At 37.3% G+C, this 25,624-nt stretch overlaps 1 protein-coding gene across 5 annotated transcripts in view; it reads right to left on the reverse strand.

The window, feature by feature from the left end:
- Window positions 1-25,624, reverse strand: part of HERC2 (HECT and RLD domain containing E3 ubiquitin protein ligase 2) — a 273,779-nt gene that overhangs the window by 216,493 nt on the left and 31,662 nt on the right. For all 5 annotated transcript variants that reach the window (XM_078448928.1, XM_078448927.1, XM_078448930.2 and 2 more), the window contains one exon: window positions 21,723-21,860. In XM_078448928.1, coding sequence (XP_078305054.1) covers window positions 21,723-21,860 — 138 coding nt within the window. The remainder of the gene's footprint in view (window positions 1-21,722; window positions 21,861-25,624) is intronic.

Genomic DNA, 25,624 nt, shown 5'->3' on the forward strand with positions numbered 1-25,624 from the left:
ATTTTGATGCCTTTGATTTCCTTTTGTTGTCTGATTGGTGATGCCAGAACTTCCAACACTATGTGAAACAGCAGCGGTGAGAGTGGACATCCCTGTCGTGTTCCTGGTCTCAGGGGGAAAGCTGTCAGTTTTTCCCCATTGAGGATGATATTAGCTGTGGGCTTTTCATAAATGGCTTTTATGATGTTTAAGTATGTTCCTTCTATCCCGACTTTCTCGAGGGTTTTTATTAAGAAAGGATGCTGAATTCGGTCAAATGCTTTTTCTGCATCGATTGACAGGATCATATGGTTCTTTTCTTTTCTTTTATTAACGTGATGTATCACGTTGATTGATTTGTGAGTGTTGAACCAGCCCTGCAGCCCAGGAATGAATCCCACTTGATCATGGTGTATAATTCTTTTTATATGCTGTTGAATTCGATTTGCTAGTATCTGATTGAGAAGTTTTGCGTCCATATTCATCAGGGATATTGGCCTGTAGTTCTCTTTTTTTTGCTGGGTCTCTGTCTGGTTTGGGAATCAAAGTAATGCTGGCTTCATAGAATGAGTCTGGAAGTTTTTCTTCCCTTTCTATTTTTTTGGAACAGCTTGAGAAGGATAGGTATTAACTGCTTTCAATGTATGGTAGAATTCCCCAGGGAAGCCATCTGGTCCTGGACTCTTATTTGTTGGGAGGTTTTTGATAACTGATTCAATTTTTTCGCTGGTTCTGGGTCTGTTCAAGTTTTCTATTTCTTCCTGTTTGAGTTTTGGAAGTGTGTGGGTGCTTAGGAATGTGTCCATTTCCTCCAGGTTGTCCAGTTTGTTGGCATATAATTTTTCATAGTATTCCCTGATAATTGCTTGTATTTCTGAGGGATTGGTTGTACTAATTCCATTTGCATTCATGACTTTATCTATTTGGGTCCTCTCCGTTTTCTTTGTGAGAAGCCTGGCTAGAGGTTTATCAATTTTGTTTATTTTTTCAAAAAAACAACTCGTGGTTTCATTGATCTGCTCTACAGATTTGTTTAGATTCTATATTGTTTATTTCTGCTCTGATCTTTATTATTTCTCTTCTTCTGCTGGGTTTGGGGTGTCTTTGCTGTTCTGCTTCTATTTCCTTTAGGTGTGCTGTTAGATTTTGTATTTGGGATTTTTCTTGTTTCTTGAGATAGGCCTGGATTGCAATGTATCTTCCTCTCAGGACTGCCTATGCTGCATCCCAAAGCATTTGGATTGTTGTATTTTCATTTTCGTTTGTTTCCATATATTTTTAAACTTCTTCTCTAAGTGCCTGGTTGACCCATTCATTCTTTAGTAGGCTGTTCTTTAACCTCCATGCTTTTGGAGGTTTTCCAGACTTTTTCCTGTGGTTGATTTCAACTTTCATAGCACTGTGGTCTGAAAGTGTGCATGGTATGATCTCACTTCTTTTATACTTATGAAGGGCTGTTTTGTGACCCAGTCAGTATGTGATCTATCTTGGAGAATGTTCCATGCGCACTCGAGAAGAAAGTATAGTCTGTTGCTTTGGGATGCAGAGTTCTAAATATATCTGTCAAGTCCATCTGATCCAATGTATCATTCAGGGCCCTTGTTTCTTTATTGACCCTGTGTCTACCTGATCTCTCCATTCCTGTAAGTGGGGTATTAAAGTCCCCTGCAATTACCACATTCTTATCAATAAGGTTGCTTATGTTTGTGATTAACTGTTTTATATATTTGGGGGCTCCCGTATTCGGCGCATAGACATTTATAATCGTTAGCTCTTCTTGATGGATAGACCCTGTAATTATTATATAATGCCCTTCTTCATCTCTTGTTACAGCCTTTATTTAAAGTCTAGTTTGTCTGATATAAGTATGGCTACTCCAGCTTTCTTTTGACTTCCAGTAGCATGATAGATAGTTCTCCATCACCTCACTTTCAATCTGAAGGTGTCCTCAGGTCTCAAATGAGTCTCTTGTAGACAGCAAATAGATGGGTCTTGTTTCATTATCCATTCGGATACCCTATGTCTTTTGGTTGGAGCATTTAGTCCATTTACATTCAGTGTTGGGTTTAGAGAAAGATATGGGTTTAGAGTCATTGTGATGTGTGTAGGTTTCATGCTTGCAGTGATGTCTCTGGTACTTTGTGGTCCTTGCACATTTCACTCACAGAATCCCCCTTAGGATCTCTTGTAGGGCTGGTTTAGTGGTGATGAATTCCTTCAGTTTTTGTTTGTTTGGGAAAACCTTTATCTCTCCTTCTATTCTGAATGACAGACTTGCTGGATAAAGGATTCCTGGCTGCATATTTTTTCTGTTCATCACATTGAAGACTTCCTGCCATTCCTTTCTGGCCTGCCAAGTTTCAGTAGATAGGTCTGCTACTACCCTTATCTGTCTACCTTTGTCTTAGGGCGTGTTTATCCCTATCTGCTTTCAGAATTCTCTCTTTATCCTTGTATTTTGCCAGTTTCACTATGATATGTCGTGTAGAAGATTGATTCAAGTCACGTCTGAAGGGAGTTCTCTGTGCCTCTTGGACTTCAATGCCTTTTTCCTTCCCCAGATCAGGGAAGTTCTCAGCTACGATTTGTTCAAGTACACCTTCAGCCCCCTTCTCTCTCTCTTCTTCTTCTAGAATTCCTATGATACGGACAGATATTGTTCCATTTGACTGCATCACTTGGTTCTCTAATTCTGCCCTCATACTCCTGGATATTTTTATCTCTTTCTCAGCTTCCTCTTTTTCCATAATTTTATCTTCTAATTCACCTATTCTCTCCTCTGCCTCTTCAATCTGAGCTGTGGTCACCTCCATTTTATTTTGCACCTCACTTATAACATTTTTTAGTTCCTCATGACTATTTCTTAGTCCCTTTATCTCTGTAGCAATAGATTCTCCGTTGTCCTCTATGCTTTTTCCAAGCCCAGCGAGTAATTTTATGACCATTATTCTAAATTCTGGTTCAGTTATATTGCTTAAATCAGTTTGATCAATTCGTTAGCTGTCGCTACTTCCTGGAGTTTCCTTTGAGGAGAATTCCATTTCATCATTTTGGGTAGTCCCTGTGGTAGCTCCAAACTGCAGGGCACTTCCCCTGTGCTGTCTGGAGAAACTTGTGTTGGTGGGCAGGGTCACAGTCAGACGTGATGTCTGCCCCCAGCCCACCACTGGGGCCACAGACTGGTGTGTACCTCATCTTCCCTTCTCTCAGGGGCAGGACTCACTGTGGAGTGGTGTGGCCCCTGTCTGGGCTGCTTGCACACTGCCAGGCTTGTGGTACTGCTTCGATGGGATCTGGCCAAGGGCATACTAGCCAGGGTGGATCCGCAAGGTGCACAGAGGTGGAAGGGGCAGGCTTAGCTAGCTTTGTCCTTGGTGGTCCCCTGAGGGAAGAGCCCTGCAGCACTGGGAGGGAGGCAGGCCCACTGGAGGGATGGATCCACAGAAGCACAGCTTTGGGCATTTGCGCGGTGCCAGCAAGTTCAGCGACAGGAATGGGTTCCCATTGGAATTTTGGCTGGGGGATGGGAGAGAGAAATGGCGTGTGCCAGCGCCTTTTTTCCCCCACCGAGCTCTGTCCTTCCGGGGCTCAACAACCCTCCCCCCCTCCCCCCCCGCCTGGCGTCCTCTCACCCTCCCAGCTCTCAGAGAGCAGAGCTGTTGACTTTTAACATTCCAGATGTTAAGTCCCGCTGGTTGTCAGAACTCACAGAGTCTGGCCCCTCCGCTTTTACAAGCCAGACTTCGGGGGCTCTGCCTTGCCTGGCGGGCTGCCCCTTCCTCAGGCTGCCCCTTCCTCAGGCGGGCTGCCCCAGCTCCCTCCTGCCAGTACGTGTAGCATGCACCACCTCTCTGTCCTTCCTACCCTCTTCCGTGGGCCTCTTGTCTACGCTTGGCTCTGTAGAGTCCGTTCTGCTAGTCTTCCGGTGGTTTTCTTGGTTATTTAGGCAGATGTGGGTGGATTCTAAGTGATCAGCAGGACGAGGTGAGCCCAACATCCTCCTACGCCACCAACTTCCTGTTCCCCTCTAAAGTTCTTTTGATATTGAACAATGCCCCTGGCCATGTAGAACCCCTTGAGTTTAACACTGAAGGTGTCATCAAAGTGGTGTTCTTGCCTCCAAACACAATGTCTCTAATTCAGCCTCTAGATCAGGGAGTCATAAGGACCTTTAAGGCTCATTACACACAGTACTCTGTGGAAGGGATCACTAACATTGTGGAAGAGAATCCTGATAGGACATCATGAAAGTCTGGAAGGATTACACCACTGAAGATGCCATTGCTGTTATAGAAAAAGCTATAAACACCATCAAGCCTGAAACAAATCTCCTGTTGGAGAAAACTGTGTCCAGATGTTGTGCATGACTTCATGGGATTTATGACAGAGACAATCAAAGAAATCACGAAAGAGGCTGTGGATAAGGCAAAAGGGTGAGGAGTAAAGGGTTTCAAGATATGGATCCTGGAGAAATTCAAGAGGTAACAGACACCACACCAGAGGAATTAACAGAAGATAATGTAATGAAGATAAGTGATTCCCAATCAGTGCAAGCAAGACAGTGTATATATGTATACATATATATGTGTGTATGTGTATATACACAGACATACACACACACACACACATATTCTTTTGTTATTTCTTACCATACATAAGTATTCTTGATTGCTCTACGGATTAACCCTTGTTACAAATTTTTATATTTGCAGTGTAAACAGTTACATTGTGAGGTCTGTAACAAGAAGATGTAGAAGCAATGCCAGAAAAAAAAGTGACATTACACAACTTCGCAGAAGGGTTCCAATTATTCAAAAACAGTTTTGACTTCTTTTACAATGTGGACCCTTTTATGATATGGGCAACGAAACCAAAGCAAACAGTAGAAGAAGGGTTGGTATATATAGAAACATTTTCAGAGATATGAAAAGGCAAAAAAGTCTGAAATTACAATGTATTCCCATAAAGTTACATTGAATGTTCCTGCCTCTCCTGCCTCCCCTTCTACCTCCTCCAATTCTTCTGCCTCCACCACCCCTGAGGCAAACAGACCAACCCCTCCTCTTCTTCCTCCTCCTCAACCTACACAACATTAGGACAATAATGAATACCTTTATGATAATTCACCTCCAATTAATGAATAATCATGCCATAAAGTTAATAAAGTTATCTGATGTATATGTGTGAGTGCCGTTGTGTGAAAATCTAATAACTGTACAGCAAGAACTGTAGAAGACATTTTTATGTTGTCATCATCATCATCAACACCATCATCATAAGTATTCAACATTTAGAAGGTCGTGTGCAAGACTTATATGGAAGTAGATAGCCTACCCTTATAGAGGCATAAAGTGATATTTAATATAAAATTAATAATGTGTTAGTTTCCTTGCTGTTTTATAACTTTCCTTTCAAAGAATTACATTACTAAGGCAGCCTAAACCCAGCAGAAGAGAAATAATAAAGATCAGAGCAGAAATAAACAATATAGAATCTAAACAAAACTGTAGAGCAGATCAACGAAACCAAGAGTTGGTTTTTTGAAAAAATAAACAAAATTGATAAACCTCTAACCAGGCTTCTCCAAAAGAAAAGGGAGATGACCCAAATAGATAAAATCATGAATGAAAATGGAATTATTACAACCAATCCATCAGAGATACAAACAATTATCAGGGAATACTATGAAAAATTATATGCCAACAAATTGGACAACCTGGAAGAAATGGACATATTCCTAAACACCCACACTCTTCCAAAACTCAATCAGGAGGAAATAGAAAGCTTGAACAGACCCATAACCAGGGAAGAAATTGAATCGGTTATCAAAAATCTCCCGACAAATAAGAGTCCAGAAACAGATGGCTTCCCAGGGGAGTTCTACCAGACGTTTAAAGCAGAGATAATACCTATCCTTCTCAAGCTATTCCAAGAAATAGAAAGGGAAGGAAAACTTCCAGACTCATTCTATGAAGCCAGTATTACTTTGATTCCTAAGCCAGACAGAGACCCAGTAGAAAAAAGAACTACAGGCCAATATCCCTGACGAATATGGATGCAAAAATTCTCAATAAGATACTAGCAAATCGAATTCAACAGCATATAAAAAGAATTATTCACCATGATCAAGTGGGATTCATTCCTGGGCTGCAGGGCTGGTTCAACACTCACAAATCAATCAACGTGATACATCACATTAATAAAAGAAAAGATAAGAACCATATGATCCTGTCAATCGATGCAAAAAGGCCTTTGACAAAATTCAGCACCCTTTCTTAATAAAAACCCTCGAGAAAGTCGGGATAGAAGGAACATACTTAAACATCATAAAAGACATTTATGAAAAGCCCACAGCTAACATCATCCTCAATGGGGAAAAACTGAGAGCTTTTTCCCTGAGATCAGGAACACGACAGGGATGCCCACTCTCACTGCTGTTGTTTAACATAGTGTTGGAAGTTCTAGCATCAGCAATCAGACAACAAAAGGAAATCAAAGGCATCAAAATTGGCAAAGATGAAGTCAAGCTTTCGCTTTTTGCAGATGACATGATACTATGCATGGAAAATCCGATAGACTCCACCAAAAGTCTGCTAGAACTGATACATGAATTCAGCAAAGTCACAGGATGCAAAATTAATGTACAGAAATCAGCTGCATTCTTATACACTAATAATGAAGCAACAGAAAGCCAAAGAAACTGACCCCATTCACAACTGCACCAAGAAGCATAAAATACCTAGGAATAAATCTAACCAAAGATGTAAAAGATCTGTATGCTGAAAACTATAGAAAGCTTATGAAGGAAATTGAAGAAGACATAAAGAAATGGAAAGACATTCCCTGCTCATGGATTGGAAGAATAAATATTGTCAAAATGTCAATACTACCCAAAGCTATCTACACATTCAATGCAATCCCAATCAAAATTGCACCAGCATTCTTCTCGAAACTAGAACAAGCAATCCTAAAATTCATATGGAACCACAAAAGGCCCTGAATAGCCAAAGTAATTTTGAAGAAGACCAAAGCAGGAGGCATCACAACCCCAGACTTTAGCCTCTACTACAAAGCTGTCATCATCAAGACAGCATGGTATTGGCACAAAAACAGACACATAGACCAATGGAATAGAATAGAAACCCCAGAACTAGACCCACAAACGTATGGCCAACTCATCTTTGACAAAGCAGGAAAGAACATCCAATGGAAAAAAGACAGTCTCTTTAACAAATGGTGCTGGGAGAACTGGACAGCAACATGCAGAAAGTTGAAACTAGACCACTTTCTCACACCATTCACAAAAATAAACTCAAAATGGATAAAGGACCTGAATGTGAGACAGGAAACCATCAAAACCCTAGAGGAGAAAGCAGGAAAATACCTCTCTGACCTCAGCCGTAGCAATCTCTTACTCGACACATGCCCAAAGGCAGGGGAATTAAAAGCAAAAATGAATTACTGGGACCTTACGAAGATAAAAAGCTTCTGCACAGCAAAGGAAACAACCAACAAAACTAAAAGGCATCCAACGGAATGGGAAAAGATATTTGCAAATGACATATCGGACAAAGGGCTAGTATCCAAAATCTATAAAGAGCTCACCAAACTCCACACCCGAAAAACAAATAACCCAGTGAAGAAATGGGCAGAAAACATGAATAGACACTTCTCTAAAGAAGACATCCAGATGGCCAACAGGCACATGAAAAGATGTTCAACGTCACTCCTCATCAGGGAAATACAAATCAAAACCACACTCAGATATCACCTCACGCCAGTCAGAGTGGCCAAAATGAAGAAATCAGGAGACTATAGATGCTGGAGAGGATGTGGAGAAACGGGAACCCTCTTGCACTGTTGGTGGGAATGCAAACTGGTGCAGCCGCTCTGGAAAACAGTGTGGAGGTTCCTCAGAAAATTAAAAATAGACCTACCCTATGACCCAGCAATAGCACTGCTAGGAATTTACCCAAGGGATACAGGAGTACTGATGCATAGGGGCGCTTGTACCCCAATGTTTATAGCAGCACTCTCAACAATAGCCAAATTATGGAAAGAGCCTAAATGTCCATCAACTGATGAATGGATAAAGAAATTGTGGTTTATATACACAATGGAGTACTACAGGGCAATGAGAAAGAACGAAATATGGCCCTTTGTAGCAACGTGGATGGAACTGGAGAGTGTGATGCTAAGTGAAATAAGCCATACAGAGAAAGACAGATACCATACGTTTTCACTCTTATGTGGATCCTGAGAAACTTAACAGAAACCCATGGGGGAGGGGAAGAAAAAAAAAAAAAAAAAAAAGAGGTTAGAGTGGGAGAGAGCCAAAGCATAAGAGACTCTTAAAAACTGAGAACAAACTGAGGGTTGATAGGGGGTGGGATGGAGGGGAGGGTGGGTGATGGGCATTGAGGAGGGCACCTTTTGGGATGAGCACTGGGTGTTGTATGGAAACCAATTTGACAATAAATTTCATATATTGAAAAAAAAAGAAAAGAATTACATTACTGTACAGTATGCACCCCTCTGTCTCTCACTCTCATAATTGGAGAAAATGTATATCAGCCTATCATCACAGGTAAGTGGTTTTCTAAAAACTTTTAACAATGTTTCCAATATTGCATTACGAATATGACTGTAATACAGTATGCTATAAAAATCTTATAACAATCCATTCATTAGCGTATAGGTGAGGCCACCATGAAGCAATTGTATCAATTACACTAGGCTACCATAAAGCAACCACATTGCTGCTTCTTTGTTATGGATTCATGAATCATTATAACTGTAAATAAATAGGAATTTCTTTTTCCAAGTATCTTTTCATTTTTACTATCCAGCATTTATAATATGTATATCTAGTGCATATCATATAAGACAATATCGAAATATTATTGACAATTCATCTTGAAAACAGACCATGTAAACTTACTGCACCAATACACTGCAGTCCTTTAAATGTTTTTTTTTTCTTTTTCTTATGATCTTCATAACATTCTCTTTTCCCTACCTTACTTTACCATAAAAATACAGTGTATGATACATATTAAAAAAATACATGTTAATTGACTGCTTATGTTTCCAGTTCCAGTCCACAATAGGCTATTAATAGTGAAGTTTTGGGGAAATCAAAAGCTATATGAAGATTTCTGACTGGATGGGGATTAGTGCTCCAATCCTCACATTGTTCAAAGACTAACTGTAGTAAAATGTGTGATAGGTAAGTGGTATTTCCATTATACTGCTCTATTATATAATGTATGTCTGAATTTTCCACAATTAAGGAGCTTTTTTTTAAGTACCTAGAAGACAACTACATGAATGAAAATAATTCAAAGGATTCTGATCTCCTAACTAAACATAACACTGCCTTAAGCTGAGCAGTAAATTAAGTTCCCTTCTGCAAATTCCCTACACCAAGCTTCCAGTGTTGGCAAGAGCACGAGTATCCTGTGTATGTTGTCTCTAATGATTATTAGCCATGAGGCCACTACCTTCATCAGCCTGGCAGCTTCAGATCCTGGGAGCCAACAGCCACATTCCTACTAAATTTCTCTGTTGGCCTCTGGGACAACATCCAGTAAACTAACATTGACAATATAGAAGTCCCAGAAGAAAGAGAAAGAGAAAGGGACAGAAAATTTCTTTGAAAAAATAACATCCGAATATTTCCCTAATCTAACAAAGGAAAAGACATCAAGATCCAGGAAGCTCAGAGAGTTCCAAATAAGACAACTCAAAGAAACCCACACTAAAATCACATTGTAACTAAATTAAAATGCCTAAATTAAAAACAAAAAAGGAATCTTAAAAGCAGCAAGAAAAAAACAACTTGTTGCATACAAGGAACCCTCAGAAGATATTCCAGCAGAAATTTTGCAGGCCAGAAAAGACTGGCATGATATATTCAAAGTGCTGAAAGAAAATAACTTCCAACCAAGAATACTGTACCCAACAAAGTTATACAGAACTGAAAAAGAGATAATTTTCTAGACAAGCAAAAGCTAAAGGAATTCAGCACTACTAACCACTTACAAAAAACGTTAAAGGGACTTCCTTAAACTGAAAAGAAAGGTAACCAATTAGTAACAAGAAAATATATGAAAGTACAACTCTCACAGGAAAGAGAAATATATAGTAAAGGTAGAAGATCAATCACTTATAAACATGGTATAAAGGTTAAAAGACAAAATTAGTAAAAATACAGTATATACTACAATAATTAAGAGATACACAGTACAAAAAGATATAAATTGTGACATAAAAATATAAAGCATGGGGGTGAGAGTAAAAAGTCTGAGCTTTAGAATGTTTTCAAACTTATGCTGTTACCAACTTAAAATAGACTTATAAATATGCAAACCTCATGCTAACCATAATACAAAAACCTACAGCAGGTACACAAAAGATAATGAGAAAGAAATCTGAGCATAACAATAAAGAAAGCCATCAAACCACAAAGAAAACAAAAGAACAGAGGAACTACAAATCAGCCAGAAAACAATTAACAAAATGGCAGTAAGCACATACTTACCAATAATCAGTTTACATGTAAGTACAGAAAGTTCTCCAATCAAAAGATATGGAGTGGCTGAATGGATAAAAGAACAAGATCTATCTTTATGCTGCCTACAAGAGATTCACCTTCAGACATAAGGACACAAAGAGAAAGTGAAGAGATTAAAAAAGATATTCTGTGCAAATGACAACCAAAGCACAGTGGGCATAGATACACTTATATCAGACAAAACAGACTTTAAAATAAAGACTGTATAAGAACCAAAGAAAAGCATTACATAATGATTTAAAAAAGCCAATGCAGGGGCACCTGGGTGGCTCAGTCAGTTGAGCACCTGACTCTTGATTTCGGCTCAGGTCATGATCTCACAGTTGGTGGGACTGAGCCCCATGCTGGGCTCCACACCTTCAGCACAGATTCTCTTTCCCCCTTTTCTGACCTCCCCCACCAAAATAAATAAATAAACATTTTTTTAAAAAGTCAATCCAACAGGAGGATATAACATTTACAAATATTTATGCACCCAACATAAGACCATATAAATATTTGGGGACTTTGATATTCTCCTTTCATCAATGTATAGATTATCCAGTCATAAAATCAGTAAGGAAAGATCACCTTAATTTACACATTAGACCAGATGGACATAGCAGATATATACGGCAAAACAACAGAATATATAGTCTTCTCAAGTCAACATGGAAATTCTCCAGGATATTAAACCACAAGAAAAGTCTTAATAAATTTAAGAAGACTGAAATCACATCAAGCATCTTTTCCAACCACAATGGTATGAAACTAGAAATCAATTAATTACAAAAAGAAAATTGGAAAATTCACAAATATGTGGAGATTAAGCAGCACACTACTTGGCAACCAATGCTTCAACCAAGAAATCAAGAGAAATCGAAAAATACCTGGAGACAAATGAAAATAAAAATAGAGCATACCAAAACTCATGGGATGCAGCAAAAGCAGTTCTAAAAGAGATAGGCAATAAACACCTACATCAAGAAACAAGATACATCTCAAATAAACAATCTAATTTTACACCTCAAGGAACTACCAAAAGAAGAACAAATGAAGGATAAAGTTCATAGAAGGAAGGAAAAAACAAAGATCAGAGATGAAATAATGAAATAAGTAATAAAAAGCAAAAGAAAACATCAATGAAACCAAGAGCTGGTTCTTTGATAATTTAAACAAAATTGACAAACATTTAGCTAAAGTCACCAAGAAAAAAGAGAGGACTCAAAATCAGAAATGAAAGAGATGTTAGACTGACAATACAGAAATACAAAAGTTCATAAGAAACTACTATATACAATTATACACCAACAAATTGCACAACCTAGAAGAAATGGACAAATTCCTAGAAACATTCCAAGACTGAATGAGAAAGAAAAAGAGAATATCAAATATAAGGAAAATTTAATCAATAATCAAAAACCTCCTAACAAAAAAATGTCCAGAACCTGATGGCTTCACTGGTAAATTCTGTCAAACATTCAAAAAAGAATTAACACCAACCCTTCTCTTAACTCTTCCAAAAAAATTGAAGAGGAAAGAACACTTCCTAACTCATTTTATAAGGCGAGAATTAATACCAAGGCCAGATATGGACATCACAAGAAAAAAAAAAATTACAGGCCAATTTCCCTAATGAACATACACACCAAAATCCCTAACAAAATATTACCACACTGAATTCATCAATACATTAAAAGGACAATACATACACCATGAACATATGGGATTTATTCCCAGAGATGCAAGGATGATAAACATCCACAAATCAATCAATGTGGTGTATACATTAACAAAATGAAAAATAAAAATCATATGATAATCTCAATAGATACAGAAAAAGCATTTGAAAAAATTCACCATCCAGTTAAGATAAAAGCTCTCAACAAAGCAGGTATAGACAGAATGTAACTCAAGATAATAAAAGCCATGTATGACAAGCCTACAGCTAACAATGACTTAACAGTGAAAACCTGGAAGCTTTTCTTCAAAAATCAGGAACAAGACAAGGATGCCACTTCATTCAACATAGTATAAGAAATCCTAGCTAGAGCATTCAGGCAAGAAAAAGAAATACAGGCATCCAAATTGGAGAGGAAAAAATAAAACTGTCACTATTTGTAGATGACATGATATTCTACAGAGAAAACTCTGAAGACCACCAAAAAAAAAAAAAAAAAAAAAAAAATCCTGTCAGAGCTAATAAGCAAATTTAGTACAGTAAAATACAAAACTCAATACACAAAAATCTGATGCATTTCTATAAATAATGATCAGAGAAATCAAGAAAACAATCCCACTTATAACTGCATCAAGAAGAATAAAATACCTAAGAATAACTTTAACAAAGGAGGCCAAAGACCTGTACACTGAAAAATAGAAGACATAGATGAAAGAAACTGAAGATGACACAAATAAATGGAAAGATAATACATATTCATGAACTGGAAGAATTAGTATCGTTAAAATGTCCATAGTACTTAAAGCAATCTACAGATTCAAAATCCCTGTCAAAATTTCAATGGCATTTTTCATAGAAACAGAATGATCCTAATAGTTGTATGGAACCACAAAAGACCAGATAGCCAAAGCAATCTTGAGACAAAGAACAAAGCCAGAGGCACCACACTCCCTAATTTCAAACTATATTACTATGTTATACTAATCAAAACAATATGGTATTGACATAAAAACAGACACACAGATCAATGGAACAGATTGGAGCCCAGAAATAAACCTATGCATATATGGTCAATTAATTTACAACAAAGGAGCCAAGAATATTCAATGGAGAAAGGACAGTTTCTTCAATAAATGGTGTTGGGTAAACTCGACAGGCACACACAAAAGAATGAAACTGGACCACTATGTTACACCACACACAAAAATTAACTCAAAATGGATAAAAAACTTGAATGTAAGACCTGAAACCATAAAAATCCTAGAATTCAACATTTGTGATAAGCTCCCTGACACAGACCTTGGCAATGATTTTTTCAATCTGACACCAAAAGCAAAAATAATCAAATGGGACTATAGCCAACTAAAAAGTTTCTGCATAGCAAAGGAAACTATCAACAAAATGAAAAGGCAACCTACCAACTGGGTGAAAATATTTGCAAATGATGTATCTGATAAGGGATAAGGTGTTAATATCCAAAATATATTTTAAAAAACTCACACAACTCAATTGCAAAAAAAATGTAATTAAAAATGAGAAGAGGATTTGAATATACAGTTTTCCAAAGAAGACATACAGATGGACAACAGGTATATGAAAAGGTACTCAACAACATTTATCAAGTAAATGTAAATAACAACTATAAATCAATATAACCTCACCTCTATTAGAATGGCTAGAAAAAAAAATAATAATGAGTCCTGGTTAAGATGTAGAAAAAAGGCAACACTCTTACATGATTTTTGGGAATGTAAATTGGTGCAGCTACTATGGAAAACACTAAGGAGGTTTCTCAAAAAAATCAAAAACAGAATTACCATATGATTCAGTAATTCCACTTCTTGGTATTCATGTGAAGAAAACAAAAACACTAATTTGAAAAGATATATGTACCCCCATTTTCAGCATTATTTACAATAGCCAAGAAATAGGAATAAACTAAATGTCCACTGATGGATAGATGAGTAAAGAAAATATGGTGTATATACACATTGTAATATTATTCAGACATAAAAAAGGAAATACTGCCATTTGTAACAACATAGATGGACTATGAAAATATTATGCTAAGTGAAAGAAGACGTAAAAAGATGGATTTTGAAGGCATTATGCTAAGTGAAATAAATCAGATATAAAAAGATAAATACTAGATGATCTCACTTGTATGTGGAATGTAAAAACGAAAACAAAACAAAATCAAACAAACAAAACCAAGCTCAAGGATACAGAGAACAGATTAGTGGTTGTTTTGAGTCACTGGGGTAGGGTGGTTGAGGGAGCAGGCAAAACAGATAAGGGGATCTAAAGACACACATTTTCAGTTATAACATGAGTAAGTCATGTGGGTGTAGCGTTCAACAGTGACTATAGCTAATACTGTACTGCATGTTTGAAAGTTGCTAGGAGAGTGGATCTTAAAGGTTCTCATCACAGAAATTTTTTTAATTATATATGGTGACTATGGTAACTGGACTACTATGGTGATCATTCTTATATATGTAAATACCAAATCAAGATACTGTACACCTGAAACTAACATAATATTACATATATCATTATATCTCATACATATTATATATCTCATATATATTATACCTCATCTTAAAAAAAAAAATGAGCAGCCACAGGACCTACCTATGGGAATATAATAAAAGATCTAACATTTTTCTCATTGAACTTCGGGTGGTTAAAGAAGGGGGTGGGATTGAAAAAGTATTCTAAGAAGTAAAGCTGAAAACTTCCCACATCAGCAAGATGTAAATCTACAAATCTAAGAAGGTGAGCAAATTCCAAACAGGATGTACCCAAAGAAATCCACACTAAGACACATCATAATTAAACTAAAGGCAAAGAAAATATTGTAAAAACAGCCAAAGAAAAACACCTTAACTATGGTGGAATAACAATTCGTGTAACAGCAAATTTTTCATCAGAAACCACAGAGGCCAGCTGAAAGCAACAAAATATTTTTAAAGTGATGGGGAAAAAAAGGAATCATTAACACAGAATCCTAAATACAACAAAAACCTCCTTCAGGAATGAAAGGAAAATAAAACATTCTCAGATGAAGGAAAACTAAGAATATGTGTCATCAGCAGACCCACACTAAAAGAATGGCTAACGGAAGTTCTCTAAACAGAATGGAAACAATAAAAGGAAAACCTTGGCACTCAGGAAGGAAGAACACTGTAAGTAATACATGGGTAAATACAATAGTATTTTCTTCATCTCTTGACTTTTCTAACTTATGTCTGAACCTTCACCCAAAAATTATAGTATTACCAAATGTGGTTATAAATACAAGCAACAAAATATTTAAGGCATTCATATAAACAGAAAAGGATAAAGGGAAGGTTTCTGTACATCAATCAAACTGGTTAAATGACACAACCAGGAAACTGTCCTTAGTTATACATATATAATGTATTAACCACACAAACTACTAAAAAGGATACACAAAAAAATAAACTCAAAAACACTATAGATAAATCAAAATGGAATTCTAAAAATGGTCAAGAGAGGCAGTATGAACAAAACAAAAATGAATAAAACAGAGCAAAGAGAAAATGTAAAACAGAAGTCTTAATTTAAGCTACAATTTACCAATAATTACATGGAATTCAATGCAGTCTAAATGAAGACACCAATTAAAAGACAGATATTGGCAGAGTAGACTAAATAACAGAACCCAACTATAAGCCATACACAAGAAAGTAACTTCAAATGGGCAAAAGTAAAGGGACAGAAAAAACAAAAAGCATGCAAACAGAAAGCAAGAACGGGTATACTAGTGTCAAATAAAGTAAACATCAGAGCAAAGATAATTACTAGAAACACAGAGCAACATTAAAAAATGAGAAGAGGTGCCTGGGTGGCTCAGTCAGTAAAGTGTTTGACTTAGGCTCAGGTCATGAACTCACAGTTCATGAGTTCAAGCCCCCAGTCAGACTGTGCTGACAGCTCAGAGCCTGGAGCCTGCTTTGGATTCTGCGTCTCCCTCTCTCTCTGTTCCTCCCCACTTGTACTCTGTCTCCCTCTCTCTCAAAAATAAGATTAAAAAACAAAATTTTTTTTCAATATATGAAATTTATTGTCAAATTGGTTTCCATACAACACCCAGTGCTCATCCCAAAAGGTGCCCTCCTCAATACCCATCACCCACCCTCCCCTCCCTCCCACCCCCCATCAACCCTCAGTTTGTTCTCAGTTTTTAAGAGTCTCTTATGCTTTGGCTCTCTCTCCCACTCTAACCTCTTTTTGTTTCTTTTTTTTTTTCCTTCCCCTCCCCCATGGGTTTCTGTTAAGTTTCTCAGGATCCACATAAGAGTGAAAACATATGGTATCTTGTCTTTCTCTGTATGGCTTATTTCACTTGGCATAACACTCTCCAGTTCCATCCACGTTGCTACAAAGGGCCATATTTCATTCTTTCTCATTGCTGTTGACTGCCACAATTTCTTTATCCATTCATCAGTTGGTGGACATTTAGGCTCTTTCCATAATTTGGCTATTGTTGAGAGTGCTGCTATAAACATTGGGGTACAAGTGCCCCTATGCATCAGTACTCCTGTATCCCTTGGGTAAATTCCTAGCAGTGCTATTGCTGGGTCATAGGGTAGATCTTAAAAAAAAAATTTTTAATGAGATAATGGTCAATCCACCATTAAAACATAATAATTCTAAATGTGTATGCACCAAACCACAAAATATGTGAACAACAACAACAAAAAAACTGAAAAGAGAAAAGGACATTTACATACCCTTACAGTTGAAGACCTCAACATTTCTCTCAACAACTGACACAACAAGACACAAAAGAATGCAACAACACCACTGGATCTACCCACAGGATCTTGGATTGGAACAACCAACACAATCTAATCAACATGTTTCAAACACTCCAGCCAATAGTAGAATACACAATCATTCACAACAAATATCAAAACAGTCATATCCTGAGCCACAAAACAAACCTCAACAAATTTAAAAGAAGTGAAATCACAGAGTATGTTCTCCAAAACAATGGAAACAAACTAGAAACAGAAAAATTCAGTTACAGAAAAATAATGGGAAAATCGCCATACTCCTGGGAACAAAACAACACACTCTTAAATAATCCATGGGTCAGAGAGGAAGGGATATCAAAAATATACTGACTTGAATTAAGTTGTAAATAGAACAGAGCAAAATGGGGGTCATGGGGGGAGTTAAAGCAGTCATGAGAGAAATGTACAGTACTGGCACGCCTGGTGGTTCAGTTGGTTGAGTGTCCCACTCTTGATTTCAGCTCAGGTCATGATCTGATGGGTCATGAGATCAAGCCCCGCATCAGGCTATGCACTGACACTGCAGAGCCTGCTTGGGATTCTCTCTATCCCTTCTCTCTATACCACTTACTTGCTTGTGTTTGCTTGCTCACTCTCTCTCAAAATAAATAAATAAACTTTAAAAAACAAAAAAAAAAGAAATGTACAGTACTAAATACGTAATCTGAAAAGTGGGAAACTTTCAAATCAATAAATATAAGCTCCCATCTCAGCAACTTAGGAAAAAAATAGCAAAATAAATCAAAAAGTAAGCAAAAAAAAAAAATGGAAATAACTAAGAGCAAAAACAGTAAGATTGAAAAATGGAAAAACAGTAGAGAAAAATCAATGAAACAGAGAACTGGTTCTTTCAAAAGATCACAAAAACTGACACACCCATAAAGAGGACTGACAAAAAACAAAAAGAGAACAGACATGAATTACAAATATCATGAAAGAAACTGGCTCAGGGCTCCTGGGTGCCTCAGTCGGTTAAGCATCCAACTCTTGATTTCGGCTCAGGTCATCATCTCAGGGTTCATGAGATCAAGCCCCATGTCGGGCTCTACAATGACAGCACGGAGCCTGCTTGAGATTCTCTCTCATGCTCCCTCTTTCTCTGCCCCTCCCCCATTCACGCTCCTACTCTCCCAAAATAAACTTAAAAAAAAGAAAGAAAGAAATGGGCTCTACAGATAATTAGGAGCTATTAGGGAACAATTCTACACATATAAATTAGATAACTTAGACAAAATGGGCAGATTCCTCAAAAAATACAAACTACCCCAACTCAGCAAATACGAAACAGATCATTTAAATTGCCATACAACTGGGGCACCTGGGCGGGTCAGCTGGTTAAACGTTTGACTTTGGCTCAGGTCATGATCTCACAGTTCATGGGTTCAAGCCCCATGTTGGGCTATGTGCTGACAGCTCAGAGCCTGGAGCCTGCTTTGGATTCTGTGTCTCCTTCGCCTTCTGCTGCTCCCCAACTCATGCTCGCTCTCTCTCTCTCTCAAAAATGAATAAACATTAAAAAAAAAAAAACTTTAGGGGCGCCTGGGTGGCTGTCAGTTGAGCATCCGACTTCAGCTCAGGTCATGATCTCACGGTTCATGAGTTCGGGCCCCACATTGGGTTCTGTGCTGACAGCTCAGAGCCTGGAGCCTGCTTCAGATTCTGTGTCTCCCTCTCTCTCTACCCCTCCCCCACACACACTCTGTCTCTTTTTGCCTCTCAAAAATAAACATTAAAAAAAATAATAAAAAAATAAAATAAAATTAAATTAAATTAAAATTAAAAATTAAAAAAAAATTTAAAAAGAAAAAGAAACTGCCATACAACTATTAAGAAAATTGAATTCATTATTTAAGAATCTCAAAAAGGAAATCACAAGATTCAGATTGCTTCACTGAAGAATGTTACCAAATATTAAAACATAATTGACAGATTCTAAACAATCTCTTCTATAATACAGAAAAGGCAATACTCCCAATACATTTTAAGAAGCTAGTATTAGCATGATATCAAAACCCAACACAGTACCAAAAAAAAAAAATTATAGAATATTGTTCTCGTGAATATGGGCACAAGAAATCTTTAACAAAATATTAGTAAGTAGAATTAACTTAATTCTAGAATTAATAAAAAGAACATCATCACCAAGTGGTGTTTATTCCAAGAATGCAAAGCTGGTTCAATAGTCAAAAATCAGATCCTTCATATTAACAAACTAAAGGGGGGAAAAATTACATGACAAATCAAGCAATGTAGAAAAAGCATTGGATAAAATTCAACACTCATTCACAACAAAAACTCTCAGGAAACTGGAATAGACAGGAACTTCTTCACCTTTATAAAAAGCATCTATAAAACTTATGCTAACATTATAGTTAACAATGAAAAGACTAAATGTTTTCCCCTAAGATCAGGAATAAAGTAAGGCTGCTCTCACCACTTTTATAAAACATAGTAAAGAAGTTCTAGCCAGAACAATAAGGCAAAAAAATGTAATAGAAAACACATAGATTGGAAAGGGGGAAATAAAACTGATGGTCTACATAGAAAATTCAAGAAAGCCTCCTAGAGTAATAAGGTTGCAGGATACAAGATAAACATATAGAAATAAATTGTATTTCTATATACTAGCAATGAACACATGGATATTAAATTATCCAAAAGTTATTTAATAATTTGTAAGGAAAGGCAAAGGAATCAGAACAGCTAGAACAATATGAAAAAAGAATAATAAAGTGGGAAGAACCAGTCTATCTGATTTCAAAACTTACTCTTAGTTATAGTAATGAAGAGCATGCTGTGGGCAGACAGATACACATATGGATTAGTAGAACAGAATAGAGAAACCAGAAATAGACCACACAAGTATACCCAAATAATTCTTGACAAACGTGCAAAACCAATTCAATGAAAAAAGGTAGCCTTTTCAAAAAATGGTGGAGCAATTATTTATAAGCAAAATAATAAAATAAAAAATAAAAACACTTGACTTAAACCTCACATTGCACACAAAATTTAATTCAAATGAAACAGAAGCATATATGAAAAACATAAAACTACAAAACTTTTAGAGAAAAAACATAGAGGAAAATCTTCAGGCTCAAGGTCTAGGCAAAGAAGAGAAGGAAGAGGAGGAGGAGGAAGAAAAAGAAAGGAAAATCTATACTGAACTTTATCAAAATTTTGAAACTTTTGCTGCACTAAAGACACTGTTGAGAGGGTGAAAAGATAAGCTATGAACTGAGAGAAATTATTTGCAAACCATAGATAAGACAAAGGACTAGTATCTGGAATATATACAGAAGTGTAAAAACACCATGATAAAAAGAAAAAGAAAAATCTAACATGAATAGGTATTCTACTGAAGAAGATACACAGATGGTAAATAGCCACAGGATTCTTAAAGTTAAAACCACAATGAGATACCACACCACACACCTAATAATAAAAAAAAGTGACAACACCAATTGATGGTGAGGACACAGAGAAACAGGATCACTCATACGCTGCTGGAAATGAAATGGTGTAGCCACTGTGGAAAAGTTTGCCAGGTCCTCAAAAAATTAAACACAGAATTACTACATGATGCAGCAATTCCATTCCTGGGTATATACACAAATAACTGAAAGCAGAACTTATGTATACTTACACTCATAGCAGCATTATTCACAACAGCTACAAGATAGCAGCAACATACATGCCCATCCATGGATGAAAGGATCAACAAAATGTGATCTATACATATAATGGACTATTATTCAACCTTTAAAAGGAAGGAAATTCTCACACATACTACAACATAGATGAACCTTGAAGACATTATGCTAAATAATGAAATAAGCCAGACATAAAAGGACAAATACTTTATGATTCCACTTACACAAGGTAACCAGACTAGTCAAAATCCTAAAGACAGAAAGTAGAATTGTGTTTCCAGGGGCTGAGGGTAGGGAAGAACAGGAGTTACCATTTAATAAGTATAAAGTTTCCATCAGTTTGGGAATATGAAAAGGTTCTGTAAATGGATGGTGGTGATAATTACAAAACATTGTGAACATGTTTAATGTCACTGAATTGTATACTTAAAAGTGGTTGAACCAGTCAATTGTATGTTATGTAGAATTTACCATAATATAAAAAAAATTTTAAGTTAAATTTTTAAGAGTTCCATAACTGGGGGTGCCTGAGTGGCTCAGTCAGTTAAGTGTCTGACTTTGGTTCAGGTCATGATCTTGCAGTTCATGAGTTCAAGCCCCATATCGGGCTCTGTGCTAACAGCTCAGAGCCCGGAGCCTGCTTCAGATTCTGTGTCTCCCTCTCTTTCTGCCCCTTCCCCGCTTGCGCCCTGTCTCTCTCTCTCTCAAAAATAAATAAACATTAAAAAAATTTTTTAAAGAATTCCATAACTGGGACATCTGGATGGCTCAGTCGGCTTAGCATCCAACTCTTGATTCCGACTCAGGCCATGATCCCAGGGTCATGGGTTCAAGCCCCACGTTTGGGCTGTGTGCTGAGCATGAAACCAGCTTAAGATTCTCTCTCACTTCCCCTCTGCTCCTCTCCCTCACACTCTCTCTCTAAAATAAATTTTAAAAAAAGAATTCCACTACCAAAAAACAAATGTCCATCTGGTCCATCTGATACTTTCCAAAGTACCAGAATCTCCGAAGTTCAGAATACATACCTGGTTGTTTGCCCCATACCCAGCTCTCTAGGATTGATCTGGCCCTACATGCAGGTGCAGGAGTTTCTTCTTCATCTCTTTTCTCTTTGTCATTCAGATCTTCTTTCTTTGTTCCACTTTGAGTATCAACTCCATCATCTAAAAAATTAAAAATCAAAAAAATATCTATAAATTCCTTTTCAAAATGTAGCATCCACTTGTCAGTCTCTTTGCAAATGTCCCTCCCAAAAATGGAAAGTTCATTACAATACTCAACATTAGCTGAAAGTTTGAGGATTAAAAGAAAATTATATGAATCATCACCATAAAAGGTACAGTGTGATTTATGAAGTAATGAATGGCCCAGTAACCTTTTAATAAAGAAATCAATATATCATTCAAACTCTTCTTTGAAGCATGTCTTCTAAAATATTCCATCAATTCCTTACTACATTTCACAACTAAGAAACTTAGTCTTTTTTTTTTTAATTTCCTTAAATAATCTCAACACCCAACTTGGGGCTCAAACTCATGACCCCAAGATCAACAGTCATGTGTTCTACCCACTGAGCCAGCCAGGTGCCCCCCAGAAACTTAGCTTTGATATCACCTAATTGAATTTCATGTGAACTGCTTTTATCCAGTGACCCCCAAGTGCATCCAAAAGAAGGGAGGATGTGTAATGGAAGCATGATTCAAAAATCATTTTTAACTCTATATATTGCCCTATTCCACCGAGAACCACTGCTACACAGGACCACCACCATTGACAGAGTATAATTCAGGAGTTTTGGGACCCAAAAGTTGAAAAGCATGACTTTAGACTACTGACAATTTAGGTTTCAGTCAAGAACAAATGTCATGAAAACTCCTTACAGAGCAAATAAAGACACAGCTCACCTAAACCTTGAAGTATAAACATGTCCTATCCTAGAAGGCCAATACTAAATGAATTATTTTCTACATAACATAATTAGAAATACACATATAAATCTGTGAAAGAGATATCATATTACAAACAGGAGTATCTAAAAATAACTAAAACCAACAAGTGACAAGCACTCAAGAAACTCCCGTATTCTGTAAGAAAATTATCAGATATCAAACAGGAGAAATCCCAAACGACTAATGCTATGAAGAGTTACTCAAACTCATGTTTATAAAAATATAAACTAAAACAATAAAATACTACATTACATTCACCAAATTGGCAATCGTTCGTAAACTAAAATATAAGCTCCAAGACAGGATTTTTTCCCCCTCTTCATCTGGTACTTGGTTATCCCAAGTACCTAGAACAATGCAAGCCAAGAAGTAAGCCTTCAATGATCTGTTGGATAATTAAGTAACGTGAAGTATCAGTGGAAATGTGGGGCTAGAGGCACAGGTGGCCAAAGGGTAGACAGATGTTTTTTGAAATATGTACATTTTTATACACTGCAAATATAAAATCACATAGCACCTCTAAATTAAGCACTAATGTTTGCTTAAGTCATAGAAAAAGACCTGGAATGAGGTTCTCAGCCCTCAGAAGCACTGGGTGAGGGGTATGCATATACACACTTATATACACATGCGCACACATATCTTTGATACCACGCCTGAGTTCTGTCACCTGAGATTCTGGTTGAGTTGCTCTGGGACAGGACCTGGGCACTACCTTTTTTAAGTTGCTAAGTATTTCTAATATTCAGCCAGTATTAAGGATCACTAGCGCAGAAGATATAATTTTACTAACTCAGTGTAAATGCAACTGACCAAACAACATGGTAGATTTTTTTGTTTTTTTTTTTTTAATACAATTTATTGTCAAATTGGCTAACATACAGTATGTACAGTGTGTTCTTGGTTTGGGGGGGTAGATTCCCATGGTTCATCATTTACATACAACACCCAGTGCTCATCCCAACAAGGGCCCTCCTCAATGCCCATCAGCCATCTTTCCCTCTCCTCCACCCCCTCATCAACCCTCAGTTTGTTCTCTGTATTTAAGAGTCTCTTATGGTTTGCCTCCCTCCCTCTCTGTAACTGTTTTTTCCCCTTCCTTTCCCCCATGGTCTTCTGTTCAGTTTCTCAAGATTCACATGAGTGAAAACATATGATATCTGTCTTTCTCTGACTGACTTATTTCACTCAGCATAATACCTTCCAGTTCCATCCACACTGCTGCAAATGGCATGATTTCATTCTTTCTCATTGCCAAGTAGTATTCCATTGTATATATTAACCACATCTTCTTTATCCATTCATCAGTTGATAGGCATTTAGGCTTTTTCCATAATTTGGCTATTGTTGAAAGCACTGCTATAAACATTGGGGTACATGTGCCCCTATGACTCAGCACTCCTGTATCCTTTGATAAATTCCTAGTAGTGTTATTGCTGGGTTGTAGGGTAGTTCTATTTTTAATTTTTTGAGGAACTTCCATACTGTTTTCCAGAGCGGCTGCACCAGTTTGCATTCCCACAAACAGTGCAAGAAGGTTCCCATTTCTCCACATCCTCACCAGTATCTGTTGTTTCTTGAGTTGTTCATGTTAGCGACTCTGACCAGTGTGAGGTGGTATCTCGGTGTGGTTTTGACTTGTATTTCTCTGATGATGAGTGACACTGAGCATCTTTTCATGTGTCTCTGGCCATCTGGATGTCTTCTTTGGAAAAGTGTCTATTCATGTCTTCTGCCCATTTCTTCACTGGATTATTTGTTTTTCAAGTAACAATGGTAGTGTTTTAGATACCACAACCTCTCTTAATGTAACAAACTAAGGCCACACAGAATAAAACTTTTTTTTTTTTTAAAGTAAGACAAGTGAGAGGAGAGGCCAAATAACTATGGCACTTGTGTTTTTAACAAGTTACTGTCTTTTTGCTAAAAACTAAACAATGAAAGAATTGTTACTGAGTTTTTTAATTAAGAACAGGGGTTTGCAAAATTTTGGGGTTTTTGCACAAGTGTGAGAGAAGTGTCCTGGAATGAAAACCTGATTCTCCAAATTCAATCTTTTACAAGCAGTTAGGCATAAGATCAGTCAACATCTCTAACCTTCAGTTCTGCCATCAGTGAAAGCTCAGAAGCCCACCTCCAACCTGCTATATGACAGAGGAACACCAGCATCTGCATGGAGGACTTGGCCCCAGCTCGCATGTGTCATCCCATTTGCTCCTCACCAGACACAAATAATCTTACTAGATATGTAGACCCCAACCTCCTGGAGACTGACTGGCATTCTGTAGAGGAAGAGGCAGGTCACCAGAACCCCAAATCTTTCCTGTAACAACTCAGAAGATCATCACTATGAGTTACTGCACAAAACAGAAAATGCCAGAATACTGAGAAAATTTGGAGAGGGAGAGAGGGAAGGGAGAAGGGGAGGAAAGAGAGACAAAGACAGAGAATCAAAGGCTAGCACAGAAAGAAAAGGCAAGGTTAAAGCAGAGAATGGTTTCAAAGCATTACCCTCTGGGTTGTGGGCCCTGTACTGGTCCACTACACCCATCACTCCATTGCCCACGCCTCTGTCACAACAAAGATCCTGATCCCCAAGTCTGTAGAGAAAACATCCACGGCAGCAGTGGGCACAGCAAAGGGGTTAATTCAAGGCCAGTGTACACCAGGGTCCTTAAATCCTATAAAGCAACCAGTGCCATGAGGGAGGCTCCTAGCCCTGACAATACTGACTTGAAGCTCTTAGGAGGAAAAAAAAATTAAATTGAAACAAAGGTCCACAATTTGACCCAACTGGAACCCCAAAGTTTACTGAAAGAACTTATACAACAAAAAGATAAATGAGCTTTCATGACTCTATAATACAGGGTTCTTTTTATTCATACTCGGCTGTGTTGATTAAACTTGTTTACAATGAACATTATCATTCCATTAATTTAAAAATGTTTAGGGGCGCCTGTGTGGCTCAGCCAGTTAAG

The sequence above is a fragment of the Panthera onca genome, chromosome B3 (assembly GCF_046562875.1).
Source record: "Panthera onca isolate mPanOnc1 chromosome B3, mPanOnc1 haplotype 2, whole genome shotgun sequence".
In the NCBI taxonomy this organism is placed as follows: domain Eukaryota; kingdom Metazoa; phylum Chordata; class Mammalia; order Carnivora; family Felidae; genus Panthera; species Panthera onca.